The 14,840-nt window shown below is 39.6% G+C and overlaps 1 protein-coding gene across 1 annotated transcript in view; it reads left to right on the forward strand.

Moving 5' to 3' along the window:
* The window catches only part of lrrc4ca (leucine rich repeat containing 4C, genome duplicate a), a 46,300-nt gene extending 42,639 nt beyond the window's left edge, over window positions 1-3,661 (forward strand). The window contains exon 3 of the mRNA XM_061036578.1: window positions 35-3,661. Coding sequence (XP_060892561.1) covers window positions 86-2,032 — 1,947 coding nt within the window. The 5' untranslated portion in view covers window positions 35-85 and the 3' untranslated portion in view covers window positions 2,033-3,661. The remainder of the gene's footprint in view (window positions 1-34) is intronic.
* Window positions 3,662-14,840: the final 11,179 nt, after the last annotated feature.

Here is a 14,840-nt window from a genome sequence, read left to right on the forward strand (position 1 = left end):
ATCTCTTTCTCTTCTGTCTCTTATTCCCTTTCAGTGAGCCAGAATCCTCTTTCCAAAGAGTGAAAGACCAGCCAATGAATTATGAATGTTAAACAAGATGACCTCCTCTCAGCAGCAGCAGATGATGCGAGGTCCTAGGTGGAACCGGGCCTTGTCCGACCCTTTGTTTGTGCTGCTCCTGGCCCTACAGCTGCTCGTGGTGGCAGGGCTGGTACGTGCTCAGACGTGCCCCTCCGTCTGCTCCTGCAGCAACCAGTTCAGCAAAGTCATCTGCACCAGACGAGGCCTACGGGAAGTCCCTGATGGCATCTCAACCAACACACGCTACCTGAACCTACAAGAAAATCTTATCCAGGTCATAAAGGTGGACAGCTTCAAGCACCTAAGACATTTGGAGATTTTGCAGCTGAGCAAAAACCACATACGCAAAATTGAGCTGGGAGCTTTCAATGGACTGGCTAGCCTCAACACCCTGGAGCTTTTTGATAATCGCCTCACTACTATCCCAAATGGGGCGTTTGAGTACCTGTCCAAACTAAAGGAGCTTTGGCTGAGGAATAACCCCATAGAGAGCATTCCCTCCTATGCTTTCAACAGAGTGACTTCATTGCGGCGGTTGGACCTTGGGGAGCTCAAACGGCTCTCTTACATCTCTGAGGGAGCATTTGAAGGACTGAGCAATCTGCGGTACTTAAATCTGGGAATGTGCAATCTGAAGGAAATTCCTAACCTTATTCCCCTGGTGAAGCTGGATGAGCTGGAGATGTCGGGTAACCAGCTATCTGTCATCCGACCTGGCTCCTTCAAAGGGCTTATCCATTTGCAAAAGCTATGGATGATGCATGCCCAGATCCAGACCATAGAAAGAAACTCTTTTGATGACCTGCAGTCGCTAGTGGAGCTCAATCTAGCCCATAACAACCTTACCCTCTTGCCCCATGATCTCTTCACCCCTTTACACCGTCTGGAGAGGGTGCACTTGCACCACAACCCATGGAATTGTAACTGTGACATTCTTTGGTTAAGCTGGTGGCTTAAGGAGATGGTACCTGCAAACACCAGCTGCTGTGCCCGCTGCAGCTCACCGTCCCACCACAAGGGACGATACATCGGTGAACTGGACCAGAACTACTTTCACTGTTATGCTCCTGTTATTGTGGAGCCTCCCACGAATCTAAATGTGACAGAGGGAAGCGCTGCAGAGTTGAGATGCAGAGCAAGCTCCTTGACCTCTGTAAGCTGGATTACACCCAATGGTTCCATCATGACACACGGTGCATACAAGATCAGAATCTCTGTGCTGAACGATGGCACTCTGAACTTCACCAATGTTACCATGCAGGACACTGGCATATATACATGTATGGTCAGTAATTCTGCTGGTAACACAACAGCATCAGCCACGCTCAATGTGTCGTCTACAGAGAACAGCAGCTTCAGCTACTTCACCACCGTCACAGTGGAGACCATAGAGACGCCGCATAATGAAGGCTATACCACAGCCGTGCAACAGAAGGTGGGCCCCACTCCCTCTGTTGATACATGGGACTCTGTTTCACCCACTTCTACAACCACTACTACCACGGTCCGGACCCCACTTTCCACTCGTGCCACAGAGAAGACTTACACAATCCCTGTGACGGAGCTTGGTGGGGAGGGCTCACTGAACGGCTTGGATGAGGTAATGAAGACGACTAAGATCATCATTGGCTGCTTTGTTGCGATCACACTCATGGCAGCTGTCATGCTGATAATCTTCTACAAGATGCGCAAACAGCACCACCAGCAAAACCATCATGCACCCACACGCACTATCGAGATCATCAATGTGGATGAGGACTGTGTAACAGGAGGCCCGGGCATGGAGGGACACCTGACACTGCCTCCACTTGAGCACGAGCACCTCAACCACTATAACACTTACAAGACTGCATACAACCATGCAACTCTCAACTCCATACACAGCTCAGTGCACGAACCTTTGTTAATTCGGGCCAGTTCAAAAGACAACGTACAAGAGACCCAAATCTAACACTTTTTTCAAAATGAGACATTCTAAAACTGAAGGAATAACATAAAGACATTGGTGAACAGACTTAGATGACTGTTTGTGAGGACTATGGCCCAACATGAAGGAACAGAAACATGTGTTGGGCAAATCAGTGGCTGGTGATATTTGTTCAATGACTTTGGGAACTAGGGTATGTCTACTGTTTCAAAAAGTGTCTTTACAAAACAGAAGTTATTTATTTAAGAAAAAAAAACTATTGTGGTTAAATCAAGAAAAAACTGTATTCTGCATTATTTTTCCAGCACTTAAGTCATTTTTCTTTTCTTTTTCCTCTTCTTTCACAGTATTGGTTTACTAATATGCCTTCAAAGTCTTTGTGAAGACATCTGTCGAAGAAAAAACTCCTGAAGCAAATTATTGTTAATCTTTGGAAATTGCAGACTTGGGATCAGATGAGAGAGTAACCTCATTCTGCCCCATGTCAATCAAAGGAATCTAGAGCACATTAGTGATTTTCTCCAGCTGTGGATTAAGTGATGAGATCTTTTTGCTACCATCTGTAACAGAGATGAATGAACGCATGTTCATAATTTTACACAACTGTCAGTCAGTAGATTTGATCACAACTCACTCTTTAATTATATCTGTCACATACATATTAGACACTCCTGCTCTGTTTTCTATAGACTGAGAATCTTTAGTGAGGATAATATGTCCTGCCTTTTGCTATTGTTAGTATCGAGGCTCACTATGAGAAGAACATTTAAGTTAAAATTAAATTCTGTTGATTAACTATGAAAGAAGCTCATGTTTGTCTTTGTGTTTCTAGTGTATATGCAAAAAAATCAACTCATTTTCATTTAAGTTACAAGTGATTCTGATACCCCCCGAACATTTTATTGATTGCATTTAGACTGAATAGAGTTTAAAATGATACAGGAGCAGCGTTACATTACATTATTCTTATTGAAATTGAGACAGATATAAAAATCAGAAAGAAGGCTTGTGAAAATTGTAGATGTTAAAAGTGATGAAAAAGCCCAGAAGCTCAAAATGTTTCAAATATATTATGGCCTGACCTCTACCATACAATTCTTGGTACTGTTGCATTCGAAGATGATAGCTTTGAAGCCACCTTTTCACATAGAGAGTCCTTACCTCATCTGCAGCACTGCAGGATTGAGTGCTGTCAGAATCCCACTGATGGACTGAGAAAAGAGCGTTAACCCCTTTATGCAGCTGTCTGATCACATCGCCTGTCATCTGCCATCCACAATCTCACATGGGCATCATCTGGCAGCCCCATATTAACACCCTGCTCCAGCCAACCACAGGACTTGGCCCTTAGCTGCAGGGCTTAGTCTGTGGGAGACTTTAGGGGTGAATGTGTGGAATCCGGCATCAACCAGATGTTTAGGATGCACCTGCCTCTCTCCCTCTCCCTCAGCGACATCACAATTTCCATTTTAATTGATGTGCCTGCAGGCTGTGGGTGGACACAGCTCTCCAGGCAGCCATACCCTGGAAACCATTTCAGAGTCCCCTCCATGTAAGAAAAAACAGACAAAAAAAAAACAAAACACCAGGCATCTGATCAGAAGCAGAGGTTAGGCAGACATTTGGTGGATCCAACACTTAGGTCAATTCTGGGTATAATTTTGGCAAGTGAGTAAGCTTTTCTCCTCTTAAAATGCATAAAGAGGTCAGGTCACAACATTTTCAATTCAGCTTTGTGTTTTTGCCATATACGAAGAGGTTTTGGACATCAATTGTATTGAGCGGAATGCCACATACAACTACTGTTGAATTTCAAACACCGAATTCCTAAATGCTGGAAAAGGATTGGTGCAAAATACCAAATTTAACATTGGACAGAGGCTGTGATCATTTTGGATTTGTGGACTCGCAGTGGATTTCAAAGAGGGGTTTCATAGCTGAATTGATTGACACATTTGAATAATGTTCCCTAAACTTCTCCAACTGTAAACACAACATCTCTGCTGCCTACCTGTACTATCCGTCTGTTTAACTAAATGACAACACTGTCAGGGTCTTATGAGATGTGATGTTCTTCAGACCATACTTGTTGCAATTCCAACATGCAAGTTTCCGTCACAGTTGAGTGAAAGTTTGATAAATATGTAATATTTCACATTCAAGAATAAAGATTCATTAAGAAAATGTGACCAGGTGGAATTTACCATGGACCTCGTAGGGACAGCTTTGAAGTTTTCACGGATGAAATATCCTCACACAAAAACTGGTGAAATCAAAAACAGAAAAGCTCCCTCCCATATGTTAATGGTACACATCTCCTAAGCAGGGGGAATGAATGAGGAAGTAAATATTCATCCCATTACTAGGATTTGAAAATAGATTTAAATGAAGCAACAAGATTATAGTCTTAAGCCCTATTCACACAGGAGTTGTAACACCTGGTGGTTTTCTGTTGTATGTAATACAATAACTGCATTGATTATACTTGTCAATAATCTATGCCGGTAATCTAAAAACTCAAAGCAAATTACCTCCTTTTATTCCATGTCATACAGAGTTAATTTGATTTTTTGTGAAAGAGAGTAATTAAATCTACTTTATTTCCTGTATATTTTCTAGATTAAGACTTAATCGTGGCCTCAGCAAAAACTATAAATAGAACTTTCATCATCACTTGAGATGCAAATACAGGAGAATAATGGTCAGTTTGATGCACACCTGTATGTTACAAGATGAATTGATGATTACAATAACTCTGAAAATCAAAGTGAAAAAACAACCCTCTTTATTTTACTTTGTATGTGCTTCACACATCAAAGAAGTGGTTAGTAGATTCCTAATTAAGAGGTCCTCCAGTATAATTAGTCCAGACTGAATAAGGTTATTGGTTACCTCATACTATACTTTATTTGTCACCTGGACACTGTTCTGTTTGTAATTGCACTTCTGTGGAGTTTGGGACATTTGTAAACCATAGACTGTCCAGGGTTTGTGCCATTTAGTCTGTGTTTGGGTCCCTAGTGGTGGGATGTGGATCACAATTCTACTCAGTTCATGTAAGAAAGTAATTGTAAGAAAGTTAACCATCTTCCCTTTCCGCCTTTAGTTGGAGGTAAATTGTCTGAAAATTTAAAGTCGTAAATTTGTTGCATCTTAGTCGAGCTGTCTCATGTATGTAAGATATCTAAATATTTTGGTCAATATTTTTTGATTTGTTTTCCCACATTCTTTTTTCGTTCTGTTTCTGAGATTGAATGCCGTTTTAGTGGTAGGTTTATATAAAAACACATTTTGAGAATAAAACAAAAGAAAAAAAATTACAATTTTACATGTGCCAACAACCTGTTCTAAAAAGTGCAACAAGAGAAACATGATGTTAAAGAATACCAGACTGATTTTCATGTAAGCATTCTTTAATGACCTTTAAAAGATATGGAGATCGATTATAGAGACCAGAGTTTGTAGTTCATACACAAAATATGGTTCAAATAAACTATTGTTGTTTTTCTGTATTGTCTGATTCTTGTTTTCATCCAGTGATGACGGTATATGTATCAAGATAAAAACAGCACAACACTGCAGTTCATTCTAAAGAGATAAAGCTGCAGAAAACAGTATTTTATATATATATATAAGTATTTACACACCATCTACACGTTTCTCAAACTTTGAATTACCAGTAATACAGATAACATATTACAGTTCAATACACGTGATAAAAACTTAACTTTAATTAATGAGCTAACATGAGTGGTTTATTTACCTTTTCTACTTGTTGTTGATACATGGTGGTCATGCTTTATTTTGTATGATGAAGTAAAGTGTTCTTAACGTGTGTGTAGCTGTACGATGTTTGATATATGATACATTTGGTGTTTAACTAAAAGTCATTTGCAGCAAGTACCATAAATATACAGTCAGTGGTCACATTGTCATTCATACCCAGCAGCTTACAGGGTTGATAAGGCTGAATATGACTGAAACACAACACACTTGTACACACAATGTCAGAGTGAGGGGGCTGTCCACAGCGAGCACTCCTGAGCTGGTGGGGGTTCGGTGTCTTGCTCAAGGGCACCTCGTGCTCAGGAAGCGAACTGGCACCTCTCCAGCTACCAGACCAATTTCCAGACTTGGTCCACACCGGGACCTGAGCCAGCGACCCTCCGGTTCCCAACCCAAGTCCCTACAGACTGAGGTACTGCCGCCCCATCATATAGCACGATTATTCATTGCCTTTTGCTGCGCCCTCAGTAACTGAAGCAGTACTTGTAATACTCTACATACAATTAACCAAATAACCAAAGAATATAATGGGACAAGATGAGATAGGTAAAATAGGAGAATACATTATGACGGCATTTACAAGACACAGGATTTTGTGCAAAGCTGACCAACATACACACCCTCTACCAGACAGGTAAGCACTCGTTTGGCTTACATCAATGTCACCTGTAGTAGTGTATGTTTAACAGTGAAGACAACGAATCCCATGATCTCACGCTACTCATAACTCAACTCCCACTGTTGTTCTTTGGATTGAGAAATGCATAGCAGCAGCAGAAATGAGGTACTACATTCATAAAATCTCATTCAGTGCACTAGCTTCTTACAGTATGTCTGTCTTTTAACTGTTCATCAATGCTTCAAACCTAAAAACCAGGAGAAGTGAAAGGCTATACTAATGTGATAGCTTGAGGAGAATTGATTAAACTGTATCAGTAAACATCATGAGATTTGTATTTTATTCTGAGAAGATTCAAGCACAAGACAAACAAGATGATTGAAAATAAATTGACTTCTCCATTCATAAGCTGTTATTCCAATTAGCCAAATGAAATAGGATTTCGATCATTATGTTGTCAATGAGACAAAACAAGTTCATAGTAACAAATGACTGAAGAATGAACAGAAGTTTCATGTTTTTTTCAGTTAAATAGGTTCATTACTTTCTTACTGAGGTAGGTATCAAAGCCTCAAGATTGACTGTAGTATTTATAAGCATAGGTTTACACACAGAGAGTCCATACAGGATTAACTACAACAAATATGGAATGAGGGGAGGGATAGCTTTCAGGTACTGCATCAGTCAATCACAGAACCAATCCATCATATCTGCTGGAGCCCAACAACTCTGCCTTTACTCTGTATCATTAATATTGTCTCTGTTCTCTGCTTGGCATTTTTGTGTGATTGTAATTGTGTGAGAAAAACAACAGAGGCTGAAATGAAGTTGTGCTTTTGTTTCCACAATAGAGGGCTTTGATTAGATGTATTCATCAGGGTTAAAGCTGCTTCACACGGCATCAATCAAAAAGGAATATTAACATAGAAATTTTTTGGTCATGCGGGGAATACAAAGCTGTCAACATCCACACAATAAGTGAAGTGAGGGGAATTTCCTGTGTAGTCAAATGTGTTAATGAACATGCAATATGCCCCTATGATCGCATTTATCAACCAGCAAGTGTTAATAAACCACTTGTTGCAAACATTGTTAAACATGCTCATTCATCTAATTGATATGAAATGTTAAAGTCATTCAGGATAATATTAAAAGGTGAACTCCCGAACACAGTCGAACTTGCAAACAAACATTTATTGGCAACGTTTTGATACGAGACCTTCATCAGGTGAACAGTTTGTCTAAATGGGCATGCTCTCAACCGGGAAGCTGATGTTAATTTGTTTGTTAATTTGTTGATGTTTATTTGTTTGTTAGATTTGTTGACGTCATACTGATGATTGGTTGCAGGCTTGGAGACACTTCCTGTTTAAGATGCCATGCCCATTTTTGAAGAACTGTTTGCCTGATGAAGGTCTAGTACCGAAACATTGCCAATAAATGTTAGATAAGTTAGACAGTGTTTTTGATGGACACCTTGCTCTACTACACACCTGTCCAATGATATGGATGTTCTCTATTTTCATGATAATACCCATAATTATGTATCCATATCATGAATATTCTCTGACGTGAGAAACTTCTGTTAAAGTTTGCCTTTAAAGGTCAACTAAAAAGGTAATTCATCCAACACCATCACCTTTGCTGCACATTTTGTGCCAGCCAGTAACAAACAAATTGCAGCTTTCAGTCTACTCCTCAAGGCGAAAAAGGAGACATTACAATGTATGTATGTATGTATGCCAACTGGTCTGCTCTTTCAAGTGTGTGACAGGTTAGTTTTCATAATAGTTCCTTATTCAGAACACAGCCCAGAGCCTGTTCCACTGGCTCCTCACTAATGCGCAATTAAACTCCTCATTTTCTTATTTATTCTGCTCCTCAGGCTGGAGTAATTTAATGGGTGCTTTATGCCAGTGCGCTATTTGTGTGTGCTGGTGTTTCTCTTACATGTATAATATTCTAGTTTATAAAATATTTTAAAAAAGCAATGCAGGAGAAGTATGTCACTGACAAAGACAATGTTAAGAACAAGTAAGTTACAGTTGTCAATCAGCTGATTAACTCACAGTTAGAGTTGTTAACGTCACTGTGATGTGACCCAAGATGACCCGTATAAAGACATTTTAATGAGAAAAAATCATCAGAAAAGATCAAAACGCAATTAGACAGAAGGACCAACATTTGCAAATACCAGATGCTATAGATAGTGAAACTGTCAGACTATGTGGGAGATAACATCAGTTTAAAGTAGGTCACAGAGTCACAGAGCTGCCGGTGTTAGCTGAGGTGAAATACACAATATTCAGAGGTTTATATGACAAATACTTGGTGGTATAATGAAGGTATAGATAACTAAAGATATAAGATTTATGTGTCCCTTATTCGCTGCCTCCTCTGGCACCACAACTCATTCTAAGATTCCTTGATATGATAACTCCTCAGTAGCTGCCCTTATAGTTATTTCTATATCATATGGGACACTCTCGTGATGTGCTTTCTACCATAAGTTACACACTGTGGATAGCAGAGTATGGCCCCAAGTAATTCTAATTATATCAGACAGATGTATAAATGGTACCTAGAAAGCACTAAGGCAGTCACTGACTGCCAACTGAAAACATTTGAAAAGTAGAAGGTTTTAAGGCGCTTGATGTCAAAAGTGAGTCAGGCAGAGTCTGGCTGTTGACAGGTTCAGATGATGTGCTTTTGCATGATGCTAAGCACACTCTGTACTACTACCCTGTATTGTAGTCTGATGGCATATACCTTCACTTAATAACTACCAAGCTGTTCCACAAACTGCAGAGACAGTAACCACTAAAACTAGACTAAGACAGTAGAGGTGGCACCACATCAAAGAAGAGGAGAGAGGCCTCACTACCAGCACCTGATCACCTCATTTGCTATGCTGCTCTTTAAGTCACTTAAAGAAAGTGCAAGTGGGGTTATGTATGGTATGAGGGCTATTTTTACAGCCTGTTCTGTGCAGGGTTAGTGACTTCATCATTGCTGAACTAGCTCATGCAAATTTCAGTACACAGTGTTTCCCATCAGAGCCTGTGAGTCACCTGTGTGGGTGTGTTATAAAACATTAAGAATGGGCTTTTTTTTAATTAAAATAAATATGGAGTGTAATTTGATCATATGAAGGTCATGCAAACTCAGGTTTCAAGAAAACATCCTATAGGAAAAGATAAAGGAATCTGCATGAACATATGCCATGCCTAATAACAATGGAGGATTTGTGAAGGAAATCTGAAATGTAATCCTCTTTACAGTACAGAGGTTGAGTGGCATCATTAACAATGGGTCTCTTTGAACAATCCATCAACACTCATGTACCATTGCGGAAAATGTCAATACAAAGAAATGGCTGTGCAATTTGTTTCTATTAGACAGTGTTTCTGTTTTTACCAAAGGGAAATTGAAAAGTAACATGTGGCTTTTTATTCAAGCATATGCCACTGAGAAGCAAGCCTGCATAAGAGCAAAGTGAGGGCAGAGCTCACACATGGGTGGATAGCTTGTTCAGAACGAAATCCAACGTACATGTGCAAGGAGGCATTCAACAGGTGATTACAATCTCAGTGTCTTCAAAGCTCATCGCTCTATAGGTTCAGCTCATACATGCAGAAACTTTTGGCAATTAATGTGATTTTTGGGCTAGGAAGTGCTTTGGTTTCCATTTGTAGTCAAAGCCTTATTGTCGCCTACTGGAGCATTAGAGTGGGCATTGGCTGATTACAGGGAAACCAGTCCATGTGCAGAATGATGCGATACTGAAGCCGACGGCCTACATCAAATGACTATTTAGCTTTTTATGAATCAATATAGACACACGTGCATATAAGGGCAGCTAACAATCCGTTGTTAGACATCTTGACTTAACTACAACTCCATGTTGGTTTTCAAGGTCAAACAAGGAACAATGCACAGAAAAGGATGTGATGGACTGTTTTCCTTTATTGCTAACTTTCGCTTAAACAGAACTACTAGAAGTCTACTGTTGTTAGCAACTTGTTAGCAGGCTGAAAACATAAAGTTTTTGAAAACATTTGAAAGTTTCTAAGAACTGCTGCTGTCGTCATTCCTTACTCTCCATCACTGAACCTCCCTTTTCCGAGAAAAAAAAATCCTGAGGATGTTTTCACCGTGTGTGCTGAACTAAGTGACCACCCAGCGTGGGTAACCAGCCATATAAACTCCCACTACCCCCCTCTGATTCTTTTTTGCATACACATATGCACACTCGAACACAAAACAGGGTTATAATGGTTAGGCCTTGTTGTGTGTGGGCGATCACTGGAGGCGCCGTCAGCTGCTGTAGTGCTCTGTGTCTGTGTTCCCGTGGAAACTGTGATAGTGGGATGCACTGACTAACCCTGTTTAGCATGCTGCGCATTAGCCATGCACGGAAACCTTTTCTTTAACATTTTCGTCGCCCAAGTACTACAGCTATGGGTTACAGTCCTTTTATTCATTGAATCAAAGTGACATGTATATGCATGGCACTGTCCAGGGAAAAATAAATGGAGTGTCAGAAATGTTCAAGGAAGACAATAAATTATAGACTGATGAAAAATGATAATATATTTTAATTGAAACTACAAAGGGCCCATTCAAAGCAGCACAGTATAAACCTAGGTAGGAATAGCAGAGTGAATGTGCTGCTCTGATTTAGTTTTACTTTACATCTTATATCCTTAACTATTTCTTATAGTTTTGTTGAAAACTGTATGTTAGGTTGTAGGTTAATTACATTTCTAGGATATCTTTTATTTATAACTAGTTTTAGTCTAGTTTAAAAAAAACTGATCTTACCTCCATGCCTTCAAATCTGGACCCATAGCTCAATCTCTTCATCCCTCAACTCCCCCCCCCCCCCCCCCCCCCCCCCTACCTCCTACCTTGATCCCTTCATCCCTCGACCCTTACCTCTATTTCGTCATCCCTAAACTCCTCACCTTCATCCCTCCATCCCCTTCATCTATCCACCTTCAATCTTCCCCTTATCCAACCTCGCTCATCATTTCGATCTCCGCCAGGCATCGAAATATTTGAACAAAACAAACTTTATAAGAAAGAACCTAAATTATTGTCAGAATTAGACCCTTAAATCAATATCGGTTGTATTGTAAAGCTACGGGGCATCAAACAATTTGGCAACCCGCTTGTTCAACTCAGACGGATGCATTTTGACAGATATTGAAATTGATTGCAGAATGTGTTTTTCCTGCCGGTGTTGTGATGGTGCATAACGTCACTCAATGAGTGGCAGTAGGAGAAAATGGTTAGAATATTCCCATGATTTATTGTATTGTAAACAGAACTCTGATCAGTATAAGAGTCTGCTCTTGGTGTTGTTTGATTGACAACTTGTCTTTCTAAACCTCACACAGCTATAATAACAATGTGTGACTTACCTCAGTGCAGCTAACAAGACTTCCTTGACATTCACAAGTTGATGTGATCAATACGTTGAACCACATAGGGCGGAGATCTTTGGGTGGTATGGAAATGCACAGCTGCATGTAATCTGTATAGCTGTAAAAATCAATGCCATGGTCCCAGTGAGGGAGCTACAAGACACAACTTTCACTAATCAGGTGATTAGCAGTTTGTGGGTGGTATCTTCTCTTTGTCTCATTGTAGATTATAAGGCTTTGGATATCTATCGTGGAATATTCTATAAAGGAAGATGCACTGTACTTAATACTGCTAAAATAGATTGAGTTACATCTTGTACTGTACTGTAACGCCTGTGTTTCTACACCTTCATACAAGAGAAGAATACTGCATAGACTGTGTTCATCAATTTTGCAGCCCTTTGAGGACAAATGGGAAAAAAAAAATGACCAAAGGGTCTATGGTTAACCATGTTTTTTTTTTAACGACTTTCACAGTTTTGAATATATGTAATCTTTGAATGGCTCGTCGGCAAATGGGGTTTTGCTAATGAAAGAGTTTTGGACTTGGACATGTGTACCATCATTTAGTCCATTTTCAGTGACAGCAATTAAAGGTCCCAGGTTATGCTTTTTCTGGTTTTATATGCCCTTTAGAGTGTTTTCCAAATGTCCTGTGCATGTTTAGGCACATCTATGTGCAAAAATTCAAAGTCTGCGGAAACGCGGCTTCTCCTACGTCCTCCTGTTAGCTGTAGCATTGGCTGCATGTAACGCTCGGTTCCAGCCCCCCTCGATAAAAATTTGTCAGTGCGACGTCTTGTCAGTGTGAGAACACTGATCTAAGCGCATTGGCTCGTTGTGGCAAGCCCTGCAGCTCATATTGAAATTTCCAAGATGCGTGCTGAGCAACTGCACTGCAAAAAAATAAAAGTTGGGTGAACTCAAAATTTCAAGGCAACAAACCGATAAAATTTTAAGTTGGACAATTAAACTAAATATTTCAAGTTTTGCTTTTGAGGTTGCTCAACTCTGAATTCTGATTTTTGTCAACTCAACTGTAAGTTGTACTAACTTATAATTTTACATTTTAATAACTTTTAATCCTTACTTCTGCCAAATCTCCTGTAAATTGTACTAACTTATAATTTTACATTGTAATAACTTTTAACCCTTACTTATGCTAACTCTCCTGTAAATTGTACTAACTTATAATTTTACATTGTAATAACTCTGAATTCTTACACAGAATCCACTTAAATTTTGTTAAATTAGTATAGCAGAATAATTTAAGAGGAATTTAAAATTGCACACTGCAATAGTTTATAATGTAATATAAGTAATATAATGTAACCAATAACTTCTAATCAAATGTATAAATAATTACAGATGCAACATATACATTCAAAACATTTGTTTTATTTAAACTGTACCAGCATCAAATCCCTTTCAACAGGGCCAAGTAAATGCAAACTGATGAGACCCAATTGTCCCAGTCCTAGCAGTCAACTTGTGCTACATTGTATACTTGTAGTTCTCTTGCCTTTGGACAGTCCTGTGCAATTTTGAAAGATGTGATTTCAAAGCACTAATGGTCCTAAAAGTGCAACAGCAGTCCCTGTGAATGCAAGGCCAGGTTGAACCTCTGTGATGCAGTCGATAGTGTTTCAGCAGAACAGCTTCAACGGCGTGGGTGAACTTGCAGAACTTGCACTGCATTCATTTCAATCTGAAAAACAAAGAAGACAATTTGCTGGGGATTAGTAAAGCAGTCAGCAGAAATTTTAAACATTTAATCAATTTAATGACAATGTTAACAGTAGACTGGACACTAGAGTTGACAAGACTGACAATATAATATTTTTAAATTTTTAATACATTTTGCTGCAGTAAAGATAAATTACAATTAACGTATATTAATCAAGGACACTACTCAACAAACCAACACCTACAACAGTCTAGGTTAAGAAAGTCAGCAGTCAGTATAAAACAGAGCAGTCAATTAAATGCATTTCAACGTTTTCAAACACCGTGATTCAGTGCAACCAGGACTAGGAATGCAAATTCTCGATTGACTTCAAGTTGACTTCTAATGTAACCCAGAATGGGTCATACATGGAAATATTTCAACTTTTTTTTAAATCAACAGACAAGCAGTAACTTCTGACCAACACAATATTTGATACAGGTGAATTGGTCTTTCCTGCCACTACACTATTATTGATGATATTAAATCTAATATGAATTACATCTTATTATTTTAATACTTAAATCGCAGTAGCATATAGTGATTTATTGAACTCAGCCTGATGTAAACGTTAATAAAACTCAATAACCTGTCACACAAGCAGCTCTATGTTGTCCCTGTTTGATGTTCAGGGACAGGACAGTCTGAGGACAGAGAGCTTTGAGGTTGAAGTTTATATTAATGAAGGTGCACTGTGAGACTGTGACCCAACCACATGTCAGCTGCTCCAGCGCGACGAGCGTTTTTTTTTGTTTGTTTTTTTAAGCTCCGGTAGCGACCCGGCTAACAAGGACATCATTGAACATATCGTCATAAATGTGCACAATATAGGCCTATATTACGGCTGATTGATGCATTAGAGATTAGATAAACTGAGAGCATAATAACTGTAGCCTACCTTCACACACGCACACATTGCTCCACCCACGCAGATAATAATCATGTTATAGTTTAACATTAACTTATTAAATCACCACTGTCTCAACACACAGTCATTTATTGAGACCAGCAGACGGTAGAGAAATGAGTAGAGAGGCAGGCAGCAAACTAACTGCACAGCGGACCGAGCCGCAGCCTGTCAGCCGGCTCCGCTCTCTCTCTGTCCCTAAACCAGCCTGCTCATCTGCTGCCGTCCTGGAGCAGAGACGGAGTGTTATTACCACAGTAACACCTCCAACACCTCTGTAAGATCACATGTCAGCTAATGTTGCGACGACCATTTTGAGTTAGCATTAATACCCTAATGGCTACTCTTGTAGCTGTAACAAGTTA

This window comes from Labrus mixtus, chromosome 4 (assembly GCF_963584025.1).
Source record: "Labrus mixtus chromosome 4, fLabMix1.1, whole genome shotgun sequence".
Classification (NCBI taxonomy): Eukaryota; Metazoa; Chordata; class Actinopteri; order Labriformes; family Labridae; genus Labrus; species Labrus mixtus.